At 43.7% G+C, this 19,204-nt stretch overlaps 1 protein-coding gene and 1 long non-coding RNA gene across 4 annotated transcripts; both read left to right on the forward strand.

Moving 5' to 3' along the window:
- Positions 1 to 4,183: 4,183 nt before the first annotated feature.
- Positions 4,184 to 4,764, forward strand: LOC142729743 (uncharacterized). Its single transcript, XR_012878453.1, has 2 exons — positions 4,184 to 4,469; positions 4,561 to 4,764. It is a non-coding gene; the product is annotated as an uncharacterized LOC142729743 (long non-coding RNA).
- An 8,572-nt stretch (positions 4,765 to 13,336) lies between these two features.
- On the forward strand, positions 13,337 to 18,770 carry LOC142729742 (mitotic checkpoint serine/threonine-protein kinase BUB1 beta-like). Of its 3 annotated transcripts, none has more exons than XM_075849321.1 (4): positions 13,337 to 13,401; positions 16,018 to 16,163; positions 17,503 to 17,562; positions 18,521 to 18,770. In XM_075849321.1, exons 1-4 carry the CDS (start codon positions 13,372 to 13,374, stop codon positions 18,681 to 18,683), a joined length of 399 nt encoding a protein of 132 aa, XP_075705436.1. In that variant the 5' UTR covers positions 13,337 to 13,371; the 3' UTR covers positions 18,684 to 18,770. The 3 variants fall into 3 exon arrangements, with proteins under 3 accessions (XP_075705436.1, XP_075705437.1, XP_075705438.1); XM_075849322.1 differs by lacking the exon at positions 13,337 to 13,401 and adding an exon at positions 13,591 to 13,730; XM_075849323.1 differs by lacking the exon at positions 13,337 to 13,401 and adding an exon at positions 13,591 to 13,730 and having other exon boundaries at positions 16,021 to 16,163.
- Positions 18,771 to 19,204: the final 434 nt, after the last annotated feature.

Genomic DNA, 19,204 nt, shown 5'->3' on the forward strand with positions numbered 1-19,204 from the left:
GTGACCGCTGCAGCCTGTGATTGGCTGCAGCCTGTGCTTGGCCTGTGATTGGCTGCAGCTGTCACTTGGACAGAATTGTCATCCCGGGAGGTCAGACTGGAGGAAGAACCCGGGAGTTCTCGGTAAGTCAGAACTTCTGTTTTTTTCTTACACGTACATGTATATTGTGATCGGAAGTCACTGTCCATGGTGCTGAACCAGTTTAACTCTTTCAGCACCGTGGACAGTGACTGTCTCCCGACGTCGCGTACCGGAAAATTTTTTGCCGGGTTCGGTCAAAACGAGTTTGGCCGAACCCGGTGAAGTTCGGTGCGCTCATCTCTAATTTGACACTCCGTTTGGATTTTTGTAAACAGAAAAGCACGTGGTGCTTTTCTGTTTACATTCATCCTTTTGACAGCTCTTGCGCGAATCACGCAGTTCGCACGGAAGTGCTTCCGTGCGGCATGCGTGGTTTTCACGCACCCATTGACTTCAATGGGTGCGTGATGCGCGAAAAACGCACGATTATAGAACATGTCGTGAGTTTTACGCAACGCACTCACGCTGCGCAAAATTCACGCATCGTCTAAACTGCCCCATAGAGTAATATAGGTGCGTACGACACGCGTGAAAAGCACGCGCATCGCACGCGCGTATATTACGCTCGTGTAAATGAGGCCTAAGGCAGCACAGAATATTTCAGGAGAGGAGCGTGCAGATTCAGTGCTGCTGTGAACTCTGCTCTTACCATTACGTAGCTCTCAGTCTGTTACCTCTCCTCCACTCCTGTCCTCAATAACACCTTCACATGATTGTCAAGTCACCACCCCGCACAAGATCCGCACGCTCATCTCCTGAAATACTCTGTGCTGCCTTAAACTCTGTGGACAGGTCAGGATCCTATTTCTTTTAAATGCTGCTGGGGAACCCGCTCGATCCACTATATAAGGCTGCGCCTCCATCCTCTTCTGCCCCAGTCACTTATTCCCAAGCACTGTAGCGCAGCCTTATATAGTGGATCGAGCGGGTTCCCCAGCAGCATTTAAAAGAAACAGGATCCTGACCTGTCCACAGAGTTTAAGGCGGCACAGAGTATTTCAGGAGATGAGCACGGCCGGGCACGGCCGGCCACGCGCAGCCGGTCGTTTTTCCGAGCCGTGCTCCCATTATAAAGTATAGGAGCACGGCCCGTAAAAAAAAAAATAGAACATGTTCTATCTTTTTAACGGCACGGGCACCTTCCCGTGAGAAAACGGGAAGGTACCCGTGGCTAACAGAAGTCTATGGGCCCGCTATTTCGGGTCGTAATTACGACCCGTAATAACGAGTGTTTTTACGGTCGGGTGCATGAGGCCCCGTAATGACGGGTGGCTACATGTGTGCACCCGTCATTACGGCAGCGTTGCTAGGCGACGTCAGTAAATAGTCACTGTCCAGGGTGCTGAAAGAGTTAACTGATCGGCAGTAACTCTTTCAGCACCCTGGACAGTGAATTCCGATCAGAATATAGAGTAACCTGTAAAAAAAAAGACGTTCATACTTACCGAGAACTTTCTGCTTCCTCCAGTCCGGTCTCCCGGCCGTTGCCTTGGTGATGCGTCCCTCTCGACATCCGGCCCGACATTCCTGGATGACGTTACAGCCCATGTGACCGCTGCAGCCAATCACAGGCTGCCGCGGCCTCTGCAGCCAATCACAGGCTGCAGCGGCCTCTGCAGCCAATCACAGGCTGCCGCGTCAGGAAAGAAGGTCGGACTGGAGGAAGAAGAGGGACTCGTCACCAAGACAACGACCGGGTACGTATGAAATGCTTTTTATTTTATTTTTAATCAGCAGCCTCTTTTCTCTATCAGTGATTGATAGAAATAAGTGGCTGCCGATTTGTATAATATTTTTGACCAGGTTCGGTCAAAACGTGTTCGGCCGAACCCGGTGAAGTTCGGATTCGCTGCGAACCGAACTTTTCCCGGTGTTCGGACCGAAACCGGGTTCGGTTGTCCCGGTTCGCTCATCTCTATTCATGGCATAGACGACCTGTTAACTTTATTCGGCGGTTAACTATGATTACGGCCATACTAAGTTTATATTCTTTTTTTTATGTTTCACTACTTTTTCACAATAAAAACACTAAGGCTATGTTCACACAGAGTTTTTTTGCAGGCGGAATTTCTGCCTCAAAATTTCGTTTGTAAGTTTGAGGCAGATTTTCCTCTCCCTGCACGCCGATTTTCGCGGCATTTTTCGCAGCGTTTTTGCCCGCGGCCTTTGAGCACCGCGGGCATAAAACGCCGCAAAATACGCTTTCTCTGCCTCCCATTGAAGTCAATGGGAGGTCAGAGGCGTAAACGCCCGAAAATAGGGCATGTCCCTTCTTTGTCCCGCGAGAAATAAACGGGAGGCATTTTCGGGCCGTTTTTGACGAGTTTTCCGGCGCGGTTTCCGCGTCAAAAAACTTGTAAAAAAACTCAGTGTGAACATAGCCTTACATAAAGTCGCCATATTCTGAGAGCCATAACTTTTTCCATCTGCAGAGCTGTGAGGGCTTTTTTTGGTAGCTTTATATTCCAATGTTTTGGAGGTGATGTGACCAAAAACAGAATATCTGTAATTTTTTTTTATATTTTTCTTACAGCGTTTACCGCGCAGGATAAATGATGTGATTATTTTTGAGTATTTCTGGATGTGGCAATACCAGTTGTGTATAGTTTCATATATTTTTTTTAATAATGACTTTATAAAGAGAGAGTGGCAATTTTTGTTTTTTTATTTTTCTAGAGCATTCTTTTTAGTTTTTTGTTCCACTAGGGGAATTGAGGATCCGATCACCACATGGCTGGTATAATACACTGCATTCTGGCAGGGCCTAATAGGCTTCAGTACATGGCAGGCCACGAGGCCATTGTTAGGCCTCCAGTTGCCATAGCAACCATTGGCACCCCCGCGATCGCCTTCTATTGTACAGAAGAAGCCCCTCCCTCTGTCAACCACTTAGATGCTGCGCTCGCTATTGACTTTGTGGACTTAGGGGTTATACGGCCTATCAGTAGGCGGTTCTAGTTGAAATCTATGACAGAGACCCCTGCCATTCTCTGTTTTGTAGGATACAGACTTTCAATCACTGTATCACGCCGCCGCTCCTGCCCGTTAACCTTAAAGGCTAAAAGAGGCCTCATCTGCTCTGCTTGTTGTGCAATTCACCGGGTTTGGTGAATATAAATTTTAGTTGCACATTAAAAATATTTTTAAACATAAATAATTTGTTTTTACATCTCCGCTTTCCAAGAGCCGTAATTTTTGTATTGTTCCGTCAATAACGCTGTATAAGGGCTTTTTTTTTTTTTGCCAAACGAGTTATTTTCTTTAATGGCACCATTTTTGGGTACATATGATATATTGATTAACTTTTATTATATTTTTTGTGGGGGGTAAAAAAAAAACACTTTTGCCATGTTTTTTTTATTTTTTTTATTTTTTTACGGTCTTCACCATGCTGTTTAAATACTATGTTAACTTTATTGCTCTGGTCGTTACTATTGTGGTGATACCACATATGTGTATTTTTTTTCCCACTTGTACAAAAAAAAAAAACACTTTTTATGAAAAAAATGGTTTTGTTTCATTTTCACTGTATATGTAAATGCCCGTGTTGTACGTTTTATGTGTGCGATTACGTTTTAGGAACCCAGTGGAATTGACCACATTGATTTGAGAATTCTTTGAGATGATAGAGACTTCCCCAGAGGGTGTAGTGAGACCCTACTGTCTGTATTCTTGTACCATATTACGTTTTATATGGTCACCGGTTCACTGAGATACGCTTCTTGTGATGTCATCTAGAATGTGGGCAGATTCTATTTCTCTACACCTCTTAATCTGGATGTGTAAACATCTTATGACATCATCAAGTCTATAAATTGGGGTCACACATTGACCACGGTGTCGGTTTCTCTTGCTGGCTCTCATCATGAAGGTGTCTTTGATGAAGAGGAGGATAGTGAAGATGTTTTTCAAGATGAGGATTGTAGAGAAAATGGAGGTTGGCGGACGTCAATTTCCCGATGATGTAGAGATGGAGGACGTGGAGGAGGACGAGAAAATGGAGGTTGGCGGACGCCAATTTCCAGATGATATAGAGATGGAGGATATGGAGGATAAGAAAGACAAAAAGGAAGTTCGCGGACGCCAACTTCCAGAGGATGTGGAGATGGAGGACATTTCGGGGGTTACCGTTACCACCAGGGCCTCAAACCCCCGGAAGAGAAAGTGGGAATTTTAATTCCATCTGCCACTCGGGGCCCATTTACCATCAGGGCCCCGAACCCCCGGGAGAGAAAGGAATCTGTTTTGTTCCATCTGTCGCTCGGGGCCCATTCGCCATCTTTTGTCACCCCAACATGGTGGTCTTTACCACCTAAACCATCTGAAATTGTCATGAATACTCCTCCAGCGCTGAGAACCAGTGATGTGCAGAACAGAAGCGAGATCCGGTAAGTCCGACGTCTTCTGCTCCGTCTTCATCTCCTTGTGGTGAAAGTTTTGTGAATTTTTGGGCTAATTCAGTTATTTTGTCTTTTCTAGGATACAACTGTGAAAAAATAGAAAAATGTTTTACGCTCTCTTATGATCCAGGACTGAGCTGTGTAAGGGTGGACTGGCGGCCATATTCACGTGTGAAGAAGGACCCTCCTCTTCTTCATGTCACAGATCATCACATGTTAAAGGGCCGGAGGAAACCGCACAGCAATTCTACTGGATTCTGGAATAAACATATATTTTCTTTACAATTTTCAGTGTTTTCATATATATATTGGGGAATTTATCCAGGGAGCCTTTTATCTACAGGGATCATAAGGGTGTGGAAAAGTCATAGGTGCAATAATCTGCAGAATATATCAATAAGTATCTATCAGCAGGTAGAGAGGACAGAGCAATATTCTGCAGATCTCCAGAGAAGTCAGTGGTGTAATAATCTGCAGAATATATCACTATGTATCTGTCAGGAGTTAGAGGAGCAATGTTCTGCAGATCTCTAGAGAAGTCAGTGGTGTAATAATCTGCTGCATATATCACTATGTATCTGTCAGGGGTAGAGGAGCAATGTCCTGCAGATCTCTAGAGAGGTCAGTGGTGTAATAATCTGCAGAATATATCACTATGTATCTGTCAGGAGTTAGAGGAGCGATGTTCTGCAGATCTCCAGAGAGGTCAGTGGTGTAATAATCTGCAGAATATATCACTATGTATCTGTCAGGAGTTAGAGGAGCAATGCTCTGCAGATCTCTAGAGAAGTCAGTGGTGTAATAATCTGCAGAATATATCACTATGTATCTGTCAGGAGATAGAGGAGCAATGTGCTGCAGATCTCCAGAGAGGTCAGTTGTGTAATAATCTGCAGAATATATCACTATGTATCTGTCAGGAGTTAGAGGAGCAATGTTCTGCAGATCTCTAGAGAGGTCAGTGGTATAATAATCTGCAGAATATATCACTATGTATCTGTCAGGAGGTTGAGGAGTAATGTTCTGCAGATCTCCGGAGAGGTCAGTGGTGTAATAATCTGCAGAATATATCACTATGTATCTGTCAGGAGGTAGAGGAGCAATGTTCTGCAGATCTCTAGAGTGGTCAGTGGTGTAATAATCTGCAGAATATATCACTATGTATCTGTCAGGAGTTAGAGGAGCGATGTTCTGCAGATCTCTAGAGAAGTCAGTGGTGTAATAATCTGTAGAATATATCATTATGTATCTGTCAGGAGGTAGAGAGCAATGTTCTGCAGATGTCTAGAGAGGTCAGTGGTGTAATAATCTGCAGAATATATCACTATGTATCTGTCAGGAGGTAGAGGAGCAATGTTCTGCAGATCTCCAGAGAGGTCAGTGGTGTAATAATCTGCAGAATATATCAGTATGTATCTGTCAGGAGGTAGAGGAGCAATGTTCTGCAGATCTCTAGAGAGGTCAGTGGTATAATAATCTGCAGAATATATCACTATGTATCTGTCAGGAGGAAGAGGAGCAATGTTCTGCAGATCTCTAGAGAGGTCAGTGGTGTAATAATCTGCAGAATATATCACTATGTATCTGTCAGGGGTAGAGGAGCAATAATGTCCTGCAGATCTCTAGAGAGGTCAGTGGTGTAATAATCTGCAGAATATATCACTATGTATCTGTCAGGAGTTAGAGGAGCGATGTTCTGCAGATCTCTTGAGAGTTCAGTGGTGTAATAATCTGCAGAATATATCACTATGTATCTGTCAGGGGTAGAGGAGCAATGTCCTGCAGATCTCTAGAGAGGTCAGTGGTGTAATAATCTGCAGAATATATCACTATGTATCTGTCAGTCGTTAGAGGAGCGATGTTCTGCAGATCTCTAGAGAGGTCAGTGGTGTAATAATCTGCAGAATATATCACTATGTATCTGTCAGGAGTTAGAGGAGCAATGTTCTGCAGATCTCTAGAGAAGTCAGTGGTGTAATAATCTGCAGAATATATCACTATGTATCTGTCAGGAGGTAGAGGAGCAATGTGCTGCAGATCTCCAGAGAGGTCAGTTGTGTAATAATCTGCAGAATATATCACTATGTATCTGTCAGGAGTTAGAGGAGCAATGTTCTGCAGATCTCTAGAGAAGTCAGTGGTGTAATAATCTGCAGAATATATCACTATGTATCTGTCAGGCGGTAGAGGAGCAATGTTCTGCAGATCTCCGGAGAGGTCAGTGGTGTAATAATCTGCAGAATATATCACTATGTATCTGTCAGGAGGTAGAGGAGCAATGTTCTGCAGATCTCTAGAGAGGTCAGCGGTGTAATAATCTGCAGAATATATCACTATGTATCTGTCAGGAGGTAGAGGAGCAATGTTCTGCAGATCTCTAGAGAGGTCAGTGGTGTAATAATCTGCAGAATATAAAACTATTTATCTGTCAGGAGGTAGAGGAGCAATGTTCTGCAGATCTCCAGAGAGGTCAGTGGTGTAATAATCTGCAGAATATATCAGTATGTATCTGTCAGGAGGTAGAGGAGCAATGTTCTGCAGATCTCTAGAGAGGTCAGTGGTATAATAATCTGCAGAATATATCACTATGTATCTGTCAGGAGGAAGAGGAGCAATGTTCTGCAGATCTCTAGAGAGGTCAGTGGTGTAATAATCTGCAGAATATATCACTATGTATCTGTCAGGGGTAGAGGAGCAATGTCCTGCAGATCTCTAGAGAGGTCAGTGGTGTAATAATCTGCAGAATATATCACTATGTATCTGTCAGGAGTTAGAGGAGCGATGTTCTGCAGATCTCTTGAGAGTTCAGTGGTGTAATAATCTGCAGAATATATCACTATGTATGTCATGAAGTAGAGGAGCAATGTTCTGAAGATCTCCGGAGAGGTCAGTGGTGTAATAATCTGCAGAATATATCACTATGTATCTGTCAGGAGTTAGAGGAGCGATGTTCTGCAGATCTCTAGAGAAGTCAGTGGTGTAATAATCTGCAGAATATATCACTATGTATCTGTCAGGGGTAGAGGAGCAATGTCTTGCAGATCTCTAGAGAGGTCAGTGGTGTAATAATCTGCAGAATATATCACTATGTATCTGTCAGTCGTTAGAGGAGCGATGTTCTGCAGATCTCTAGAGAGGTCAGTGGTGTAATAATCTGCAGAATATATCACTATGTATCTGTCAGGAGTTAGAGGAGCAATGTTCTGCAGATCTCTAGAGAAGTCAGTGGTGTAATAATCTGCAGAATATATCACTATGTATCTGTCAGGAGGTAGAGGAGCAATGTGCTGCAGATCTCCAGAGAGGTCAGTTGTGTAATAATCTGCAGAATATATCACTATGTATCTGTCAGGAGTTAGAGGAGCAATGTTCTGCAGATCTCTAGAGAAGTCAGTGGTGTAATAATCTGCAGAATATATCACTATGTATCTGTCAGGAGGTAGAGGAGCAATGTTCTGCAGATCTCTAGAGTAGTCAGTTGGACAATAATCTGCAGAATATATCACTATGTATCTGTCAGGAGGTAGAGAGGAGAGAGCAATGTTCTGCAGATCTCTATTTCAGTGGGAGGCGGATGCCTCTTTTTACCGCTAGCTGATTTTTTCAACTAGCGGGCAAAAGAAGCGTCCTGCCCGATCTGAAGTGAATGGGAGTAGGAATCTTTTGGTTGACGGCAGGAATAATTCTGCGTCCGATTTTGCAGCGGGACCCACCAAGCAAAATCCACCGTGTGAACATGGTCTTAGTGACCCCTTTGCGGTGCAACTTACTCGGCAGCAGCGGCAGTAAAATGGAAGAAACTAGACACCCAAAATAAAAAGTTAGGCCCGCTGTGTTTTACCATAGATAAGTTAGGCCCCTTGTGTTTTACCATAGATAAGTTAGGCCCCTGTGTTTTACCATAGATAAGTTAGGTCCCTGTGTTTTACCATAGATAAGTTAGGTCCCCTGTGTTTTACCATAGATAAGTTAGGCCCCCTGTGTTTTACCATAGATAAGTTAGGCCCCCTGTGTTTTACCATAGATAAGTTAGGCCCCCTGTGTTTTACCATAGATAAGTTAGGCCCCCTGTGTTTTACCATAGATAAGTTAGGTCCCCTGTGTTTTACCATAGATAAGTTAGGCCCCCTGTGTTTTACCATAGATAAGTTAGGCCCCTGTGTTTTACCATAGATAAGTTAGGCCCCCTGTGTTTTACCATAGATAAGTTAGGCCCCCTGTGTTTTACCATAGATAAGTTAGGCCCCCTGTGTTTTACCATAGATAAGTTAGGCCCCTGTGTTTTACCATAGATAAGTTAGGCCCCCTGTGTTTTACCATAGATAAATTAGGCCCCTGTGTTTTACCATAGATAAGTTAGGCCGCCTATGTTTTACCATAGATAAGTTAGGCCCCTGTGTTTTACCATAGATAAGTTAGGCCCCCTGTGTTTTACCATAGATAAGTTAGGCCCCCTGTGTTTTACCATAGATAAGTTAGGCCCCTGTGTTTTACCATAGATAAGTTTGGCGCCCTGTGTTTTACCATAGATAAGTTAGGCCCCTGTGTTTTACCATAGATAAGTTAGGCCCCCTTTGCACCAATAAAAAGAAAACTCACCTTACCCTGATGGGCCCTGTAACAGATTTTTAGTCTCTAAATGACGGAATAATGAAACACAAAGTATATTAGAAAGTTGTAGAAATGCTTACTGTATACTGAATAAACTTTAACCCCTTAAGTACACGGCCAATTTGAGTTTTTTCATTTTATCCTTTTCCTTTCCTGCCTTCCAAAAGCCATAACTTTTTTTATATTTTTTCGTCGACGCAGCCTTATGAGGGCTTGTGTTTTGCGGGACAAGTTACGCCATTTTTTGGGGGGTTTTGTTTTAACGGCGTCCATCAGGCGGTAAAAAAAACGACATGTCTACCTTATTCTACAGGTTGATACGATTACGGCGATACCACATTGTTATGTTTTGTTTTATGTTTTACCACTTTTAGAAAAAATAAAACTATTTGCCTAAGGGCAGATACAGACGGATGTTGCGTTTTTGCGCGCGCAAACAACACAGCGTTTTGCGCGCGCAAAAAACATTTGACAGCTGCGTGTGTCATCCGTGTATGATGCGCGGCTGCGTGATTTTCGCGCAGCCGCCATCATAGAGATGAGGCTAGTCGACGCCCGTCACTGTCCAAGGTGCTGAAAGAGCTAACTGATCGGCAGTAACTCTTTCAGCACCCTCGACAGTGAATGCCGAACACAATATACAGCAACCTGTTTCCTGTTTGTAGTGGCAGGAAAGTGGTGAAGGGAAAGTGAGCCCTAATCTACCCACCGCACTGTCCCTGTCTACTTGCAACGACCCGCCCTAGGCGACGGGGTACAACTGGGCGGCGGTCCCTACGCTGTCTAAGTGCACGGGAGAACAAACAGAGAACACGCAAGGGAAGGGGCAGTAGCCACGGAACGCCGCGAGGAAACGGAGCGGTGAATGAGTAGTCAGGACCAGGATGAAGTGGAGTATACCAAAGTGAGCACGGAGAAGGAAGCAAGCCAGGGGCAAAGCAAAGCAGGTTAAGCGGAACTGCAGCAAGGCAGAAGCACGGCAGAAGCAGGCTGGAGCAAGCAGCAGTGAGGCCAGGAATCCAGAAGAATTACAAGCACTGAGGAAGAGAGCACGGCAGGTAATAAAGGACAGGGGGCGGAGCTAACTCCGACTGACCAGGCCGCGATAGGCTCTCCCACTCCTGAGCCTGCCACCCTGGTTGGTGGGAGATGGTGTCAGTCGAACAGGTCTGGCCTCAGGTGTGGATTGATTAATCACAGGAGTATACCTAGACGTAGTACCTGGCAGATCCCTAACAGTACTCCCCCTTTTATGAGGGGCCACCGGACCCTTACTAAGAGGACCCGGTTTAGTAGGGAAGAGAAGGTGGAACCTCCTGATCAATACCCCAGCATGAACATCACGGGCAGGTACCCAAGTCCTCTCCTCCGGCCCGTATCCTCTCCAATGGACCAGGTACTGGAGGGAGCCCTGGACCATCCTACTGTCCATAATCTTGGCCACCTCGAATTCCACCCCCTCAGGGGTGAGAACGGGAACAGGAGGTTTCCTCGAGGGGGACCAGGACGGGGAGCAGCGTTTAAGGAGGGAGGCATGGAAGACGTCATGTATGCGAAAGGATGGGGGCAGCTCCAGAAAAACCATTTATGATCACACGTGGGGTATAGCCGTACTCGGGAGAAATTGCTTTACAAATGTTGGGGTGCATTTTCTCCTTTATCCTTTGTGAAATTGAAAAAATGCACAATTTTAGTGGAAGAAATGTTGATATTCATTTTCACGGCCTAATTCTAATAAATCCTGCAAAAGACTTGTGGGGTCTAAATGCCCACTATATCCCTAGATAGATTCTTTAAGTGGTGTAATTTCCACTTTTGGGGGGTCTCCACTGTTTTGGCCTCTCAGGGGCTTTGCAAATGCGACATGGCACCCAAAAACCATTTCAGCTAAATTTGAACTCCAAAAGCCAAATAACGCTCCTTCCCTTCTGAGCCTTGCTGTGGGTCCAAACAGCAGTTTATTACCACATATGGCATATTTCCGTAATCGGGAGAAATTCTTTACAAATGTTGGGGTGCTTTTTCTCCTTTATTCCTTGTAAAAATTAAAAATGGCTACCTTTTTTCAGAAAAAAAGTAGATTTTTACCTTTACAGAATAATTCCAATGAATTCAGCAAAACAACTGTGGGGTCAAAATGCTAACTTTACTCCCCTAGAAAAATTCCTTGATGAGTGTAGTTTCCAAAATGGGGTCACTTTCCGGGGGTTTCCACTATTTTGTTCGCTCCAGGGCATTGCAAACGCGACACGGCACTGAAAACTATTCCAGCAAAATCAGAATTTCAAAATCCAAATGTTGCTCCTTCCCTTCTGAGTCCTGCTGTGGGTCCAAACAGCAGTTTATTACCACATATGGGATATTGCTATAATCGGGAGAAATTGCTTTACATATGTTGGGGTGTTTTTTCTCTTTTATTCCTTGCAAAAATTAACAATTTCTAAGTTTTTTCAGAAAAAAGTAGATTTTCATTTTCACATACTAATTCAAATAAATTTAGCAAAAAAACTGTGGGTTCAAAATGCTAACTATACCCCTAGATAATTTCCGTGAGGGGTGTAGTTTCCAAAATGAGGTCACTTTTGGGGGTCTTTATTGTTTTGGCCCCACAAGACCTCTTCAAACCTGACATGCTGCCTAAAATATATGCTAAAAAAAAAGGAGGCCCCAAAATCCACTAGGTGCTCCTTTGCTTCTGAGGCCGGTGTTTCAGTAAATTAGCGTACATGGGCCACATGTGGGATATTTCTAAACTGCAGAATCTGGGCAATAAATAATAAGTTACATTTCTCGGGTAAAACCTTCTGTGGTATAGAAAAAAAAAGTATTGCAAATGAATTTTGTAAAAAAAAAATGAAATGTGTAACTTTCACCTCTACTTTGCTTTAATTCCTGTGAAACGCCTAAAGGGTTAAAAAACTTTCTGAATGCTGTTTTGAATACTTTGAGGGGTGCCGTTTTCAAAATGGGGTTATTTATGGGGACTATCTAATATATAAGGCCCTCAAAGCCACTTCTCAACTGAACTGGTCCTTTTTAAAAATCGCCTTTTGACATTTTCTTGAAAATATGAGAAATTGCTGCTAAAGTTCTAAGCCTTGTAACGTCCTAGAAAAATAATAGAATGTTCAAAAAACGATGCAAACATAAAGTAGACATATGGGAAATGTTAACTAGTAACTATTTTGTGTAGTATTACTATCTGTTTTAAAAGTAGATACATTTAAATTTAGAAAAATGCAAATTTTTGCAAATTTTCTCAATCTTGGTGTTTTTTAGAAATAAATATTGAATTTATCGACCAAATTTTTTCCCTAACATAAAGTACAACATGTCACGAGAAAACAATCTCAGAATCGCTTGGATAGGTAAAAGCATTCCGGAGTTATTACCACATAAAGGCTCAGTCCTGCAGGGGTTAAAAAAAATTGATATCTGTTGTGCATAATAATTTGCATTTTGAGTTTTTTACTTCTAAAAAAAAAAATCTGTTATCATTAGGAGATTTGTTCAATAAAATTTGCATTATACTCCAACGGTTGATGGCGTGAAGATTATACTGACCGTCATTTGCATCGACTATTTCGTAAAATCAGCGAAAAATAACATTTGCATAATAATTTGGAACGCGGTGTAAATAAAAATCACTGTTGTTATCTACATTACAGCGGCGATCACATTATGTAGAATATAGGGCACTTATAATGGGGTGACAGAGCTGCGGTCATGTGACCTTATGTCTAAAGGTCTTTTTGCAGGACAAATACAATGCTGTTTCGTCGCGTTTTTTGCCGCAATTCGCTGCAAATAGTGCCAAAAACGACATTGTACTTTGGGTGGCTATGGGCCCCCTGGGAGTCTCGGGCCCCGGGCGGCCATCCAAAACACCCTATGATGATCCGCCATGGGGCATGGACACCCATCCCTAAAAATATGCAAAGGTGTCCATAGGCCATTGAAATGAATGGGTCCGTAATAACGGATGAAAAATACGGACGTGTGCATGGGGCCGCGCCGTATTATTTAGGCCACACGGTCTTGGAAGTCGTTTTCCAGCGTTGGCTGTAGTCACATGCTCAGTGTACCTAAAATGCACCACCAAATTAGCTAAACCATTCGGCTGCTTCCATTACTAAAGGTCGGGCCCATGCATAAAAGTGTAAAATATGAAGGAATTATTTCATCCTACAGGAAAACTGACATAATTATTCCTCTCCAGGGAACTCCATGGAGCAGCGCGCGCCGCCGAACAGCTAAACGAAAGACTACATCTCCCAAGATGCTTTTGTGCTTCCTTTACAATCACGTGGTATGTTTTAGCAAATCATCTCAAGGTACTCGAGAAGACGCTGCGGTGGGCAGGCGCGTCACGTGACAGGTCTCGTAGTAGACCAATCAGACAACAGTTACTTTATTTCAAATCTGGTTTGTGTAGCGGCGTAGACTCCTTGAGTTGCGGAAATAACTGCACGGGCGGTGAGTGACGTGATGTGCCGGTGGAATATATCGCTAGTGATGGAGGGCAGCTCGTGGTGTGCGCCGCCCCCCGCTGGACCCTGTAGCGGCGCTGCCACAGTTTGCCCTCCATGTCGTAGATTATGTGCACTGTAACCTGGGGGGAGGGTTTATAAGCAATATGTGAGTAGGTGTTATCAGTACTTATACAACGGAGTGTATATAATGTATAATTGCCTTTCAATTCTCTACCAACGGGCTGATCTTGGGAGACAGTGACTTTGGGGAGGGGCGTTGTGGAGGGTATACACCGTGTGTGGTATATATGTGTGTATATCCTTATCTCTGCGATGGGCACATGTGCATTTTTAAGAACAGGCTTATTTTATTCGCGGAGGCGCGGGGTCATGGGCACAGCTTTGGCTGTAGCACATTTTTTCTAATCTACAACATTTATAACCGTTGCATCTGCACGTCCCCAGCAGACTGGCCTAAAATGTAAGGCTAAATTCACACTTTCGTTGTATAATCTCTTAGGCCCCATGCACACGAACGTATTTTTGTCCACCCGTAAATACGGGTCCTTGGTCACACGTATGCGACCCGTATTGCACCCGTATTTCCGGGCACGTTTTCTCTGCAAAATTGCGCTGCGCTAATCGGCAGCCCCTTCTCTCTATCAGTGCAGAATAGAGAGAAGGGACAGCCCTTACGGTAATAAAAGTAAAAGAAATTCATAACCCCTCTCTTCACATCCAGCCCGACCTCCCTGGATGACGCGGCAGTCCATGTGACCGCTGCAACCAGTGATTGGCCTGTGATTGGCTGTAACGTCATCCCAGGAGGCCGGACTTGAGGAAGAAGCAGGGAGTTCTGGGTAAATATGAATGTCTTTTTTTTTTTTTTTTTTTTTTTACAGCTTTATCTATATTTGATCGGTAGTTTCTGTCCCGGGTGCTGAGAGTTACTGCCGATCGTTTAACGCTTTCAGCACCCTGGACAGTGACTATTTACTGTTGTCGCCTAGCAACGCTCCTGTAATTACGGGTGCACACACGTAGTCACCCGTAATTACGGGAGCCCCATAGACTCCTATGGGCTGCCCGTGCCGTAATTACGGCCTGAAATAGGACATGTTCTATAATTTTTCAACGGCCCGGCACCTTCCCGTAAGCATACGGGGAGGTACACGTGGCCAATAGAAGTCCATGGGCCCATAAAAACGTGCCGTAATTTCTCTATTCAAAAAAATGGATGTGTAATGGATGGTTCTTTATCACTGGTGTCAATGTAAGGGCCTGTTCACATCACCGTTCGCTTTCTGTTCCGGGGTTCCGTCTGTGGTTTCCATCGGGTGAACCCCGCAACGGAAATTGAAAGTGAAACCACAGCTTCCGTTTCAAACTCCACAAACATCCCCAAAAAAAAATCACAACTGACACACAATTGCTACGTGTGGGGCCATTGCATTCACAGCCGTCTACAGAGATGAATTAATTTCAGTTCATTGGATATCAGTTCCTTGGTATTCTGCACATGGACACTGGACCAATGAGCTAACACCTTACCTCTCTCCCGTAGCGGACAGTCTCCCTCGACAGGCGCAATCTTCTCTCTCCCTCTCTCTCCCTCTCTCTCTCTCCCTCTCTCTCTCTCTCCCTCTCTCTCCTCCCCCCTCTCTCTCTATCTCTCCCTCTCTCTCTCCTCCCACCCTCTCTCTCTCTCTCTCCTCCCCCCCTCTCTCTCTCCCCCCCTCTCTCTCTCCTCCCCTCTCTCTCCCCCCTCTCTCTCTCTCCCTCCCCCTCTCTCTCTCTCTCTCTCCCTCTCTCTCTCTCTCTCTCTCTCCTCCCCCCTCTCTCTCTCTCCTCCCCCCTCTCTCTCTCTCTCTCTCCTCCCCCTCTCTCTCTCTCTCTCTCCTCCCCCTCTCTCTCTCTCTCTCCTCTCTCTTTCTCCTCCCCCCCTCTCTCTCTTTCTCCCCCCCCCTCTCTCTCTTTCTCTTTCTCCTATAGTCATTCAGTTATGTGTACAAATGAAAGGAATAGGTGCAGCCACGTGACCATGGGGATACTAAAATTAGCTGAAGAAATTTAGTGTTACTCAGTGGCCACTAAAATCTATGGGCCATCATGTAATACATGCTCATCCCCAGTATTTCACAGCGAGCTTCTCAGCTTTAGTCTTTGTAAACATCTGCGTTGGTGTTTCGGTTTTCAAAGCGTTCAGGATCCGTCACACCGCAAATACCAACATGCCTGACAGACCCCATTGACTTACAGTGAGTTCCGCCAAGGTGTCTTTTTTTGATAGGAGAATATAGTGCAGCATGCTGCACCGTTTTCCCTGTCAAATTTTACGGAATCTGCGACAGCGGCCCTGAATGATGCCTCCGATGCAGATGTATCATAGGGAAGATATTGGTCATTGCTGATATACCTGTTATCTTTACAATATTTTGTATCCGTTTGTACAGCAGAGTATGGCACAGGACGGAGATGAGTGGGAACTCAGTAAGGAAAATGTTCAACCTCTTCGACATGGGAGGGATATGTCGACTCTGCAGGAGGTTCTCTCCCAGCAAGTCCATGCCAACCATAATGCCATCCTGCAAAGGAAACAGTGAGTAATTCACTAAACAGACAATAACTACTACATCAGGAGAGTCCAAGGAGGAGTCATTACCGTGTATACACCTGTATATTGTATCAGCATGTTACAAACCGTTCCTCCAGTTACTTCTCCACTGGCAATAAATATGTATGTTCTGGGGAGGGTAAAATAACATGAGTTAGGCTATGTTCACACTTCAATAATTTATTTTCCTGTTCTCCGTGACAACCCGGATAGCATAGTAAACCGTAAAATCTGATGGACCCATCGTGAGTTAATTGGATCTATCCGGATCCTTTGCAAAACGGATTCATCATTTCCATCATCGTTCACATAAAATGTAAGCCATGATACTAGTGTCAAGTCCGAATTTCAGGGTAGCTTCCTTCTCCCTGTTATTCCACACCGAATAACCACCTCTGTAAATTGAAAGCTGAAGGCATGCCTGGAAAGAAGTAAACCAGCCAAAGAGATGTTGGTACACAGCTTTCCTCAGATAGGACAGGAAGCGAACTAACTTTATTCAGAACAAAGAAACACAGGAAAAGACACATGCTCCCTCCCTAGGGATGTGGGAGTGCCCAAGCCCCCACCGGCTTCTCAGCTGCAAGTTCTTCTGTACACTCTTCTTGCATTCCAGGGGGCGGTGTCTTCCATAGGTGTGTCCGTCATGAACAAAGAACTTGTTATATATATATCAGTATATTACACAAAGAACTGAAATGTATATACATATGTGTGAGGATAATATTTTTGCAAACAATATACATGGTAATGATCCCTGACACTAGTGTGAACATACTCAAGTCCGCATGTGACTTACCCACGTGCTCTGAGTGACATGTAAGGCCTTGTAGTCCCACAACGGCTGTAGTGTCACCGGTTGGAGACCTCCGCCTTAGAGCTCCTGTAGAATCTCCGTACCGAAAGTCTGCAGCGTTTTACGCAAGATAAGTTGAAATGCTGCAAATTGAGAATCTGCGCCGCGGGTCAATTTCTGCAGCATTTATGCAACATGTGCGGGAGCTGTAAGTGCCTATTCACCAGAATGTTCCTCGGCCATGTGCTTAGGTGCCATGGGCTCCTCCGTTTAAAAATTTACTAACAAAACTAAAATGGTCACAAATGCAACAAAAAAAAAATTGTTTCCATCTGAAGCCGTCTTACAACGAGATCCTCCACGTCTTTGTAGTATATGATTATATAGGGGGATCAGTGGATGAAGGATCTATAGTGACATGAAATAAGCGCCTAAAAAAGCTGAGATGTGTAACCAATATTTGTATTGCCAAAACATGGAGGGATAATGTTTTGGTTCTTTATTCATTTAGTTCTTTTTTTTTTTAAGGGCCTTTGAATTGGAACTTCACTTTTACACTGGAGATGATCCTTTGGATGTTTGGGACCGGTATGTCAATTGTTGATGGACTCTTCTATAACAGTAATGATATTTAGGTTGGCTAATAGTTTGTTGGTGCATTGTAAGTGAGCACAGGATAGATGGGGTGCTTGTATGGAGAGAAGTTTTTATTTTGTTTCATTTCAATTTTACAGAAAAAAAATCACCTAAAAGAAAGTTGTTTTCATTGACCGTCATATTGCACTTATTTGTATGAGGTCGAGTTACAAGAGTCATTACTAAGCATATGGGGATTATGGAAGAAGGATAAAGGAGGGGGTTTACAGCATGACTTGGTGGAGCAGCCATGGGGGATGAAATCCTGTAAAGCATAATCATTACATTGCTGTCCTTATTTGAGAATATTGTGGCCCCTCTGTGGGGACTGCTTTTTCTGTCAAGAATGTCATAATCTTTAAACCTTTGATTTGTGAATGGGTAGGACGGAGCTCCAGAAAAGTGCCATTTTTTTTATTTTTTTTTAGAAGACTTCATAGATGAGTGACCTGGAAAAGGTTTTATGCATCTGTTTTATGCCGAGAAAGTGGAAACCATTACCCTAAACCCATGTGAGCAGGACTTCTCAAACTCCATCATATGATCCTTTTCTTAACTGCTGACTGGCTAAGAGGGATCATGTGATCACATAACCAGGAAGTTCTTGCTTTTCAGTCCCTCTTATTGGCACTTTGGGTGTTTAGTGGAGGTCATTGTGCCCACTAGTATAACTCTATCATTTTTTTTATTTTATTCATAGAGGTTTTCATTTTAAAGTGGTTGTACAGGATAAGGAAATCATGGCTGCTCAACATGGCGCTGAGCTGCAGTACCACACACAACCTGTGGGCGGCTCTAGCAGTGTTTTTTGGAAGAAAGCCGCCATGTTTTTATGATCCTGTGCAATCCCTGTGCTAGCTATCGGATTGTTAAAAACCGTTCTCATACTTGAACTTATTCTATGTTGTAGGTATATAAAATGGGCAGAACAAGCATATCCCCAGGGAGGTAAAGAGAGCAACTTGTCTCCACTGCTAGAGAGAGCGGTCAGGATATTCCACCAAGAGCAGAAGTATTATGGAGATCTGCGCTATCTCAATATTTGCCTCAAGTTTGTAAGTTCAGCAAAATAATTTCTCATTTTCTTTGTAAGGCTATGTTGACACCATGTAATCCATTTAACGGCATATGTGCAATTGGATTAAATTACAGTGAATTAACATGGATGCACATCAATTTCCATCCCTTTTTAAGCATATCAGTTTTTCTTTGTTCTATAAAAAAGACCCCCCCCCCCCACACACACACACACACCAGCAAAGCAAAACCGAAAACAGATGCTGTTTCACGAATTCCTAATGTGTGAATATAGCCTAATAGAATACAGACACCTTTTATGTAAAAAAAAATATATTATATTTTTACAGGTTAGTGGTTACCTGGAGTTAAATAAAAATAAAAATAAAAAGTTGCAAGCTGTAATCCTCAATCCTTCATTCACTTTCACACCCCTGATATTCACTTTTTTTTTTTTTTTTCATGTCCCTCCCAGGATTACATGCTGGATGTTGAGGTCTGATTCCAGGATGCTGCAGCATTCACTATCTCATGTATCAGCACAGGTTCATTTCTGTACTGCTTTCTCTTTCTACAG

The sequence above is a fragment of the Rhinoderma darwinii genome, unplaced genomic scaffold (assembly GCF_050947455.1).
Source record: "Rhinoderma darwinii isolate aRhiDar2 unplaced genomic scaffold, aRhiDar2.hap1 Scaffold_734, whole genome shotgun sequence".
NCBI classification, from domain to species: Eukaryota; Metazoa; Chordata; class Amphibia; order Anura; family Rhinodermatidae; genus Rhinoderma; species Rhinoderma darwinii.

Coding starts and splice junctions, on each gene's coding strand:
- LOC142729742 (XM_075849321.1), top strand. CDS start 13,372: ATGCTTTTGTGCTTCCTTTACAATCACGTG. Junction 13,402..16,017: donor GCTTCCTTTACAATCACGTG/GTATGTTTTAGC, acceptor CCGTTTGTACAG/CAGAGTATGGCACAGGACGG. Junction 17,563..18,520: donor CCTTTGGATGTTTGGGACCG/GTATGTCAATTG, acceptor TCTATGTTGTAG/GTATATAAAATGGGCAGAAC.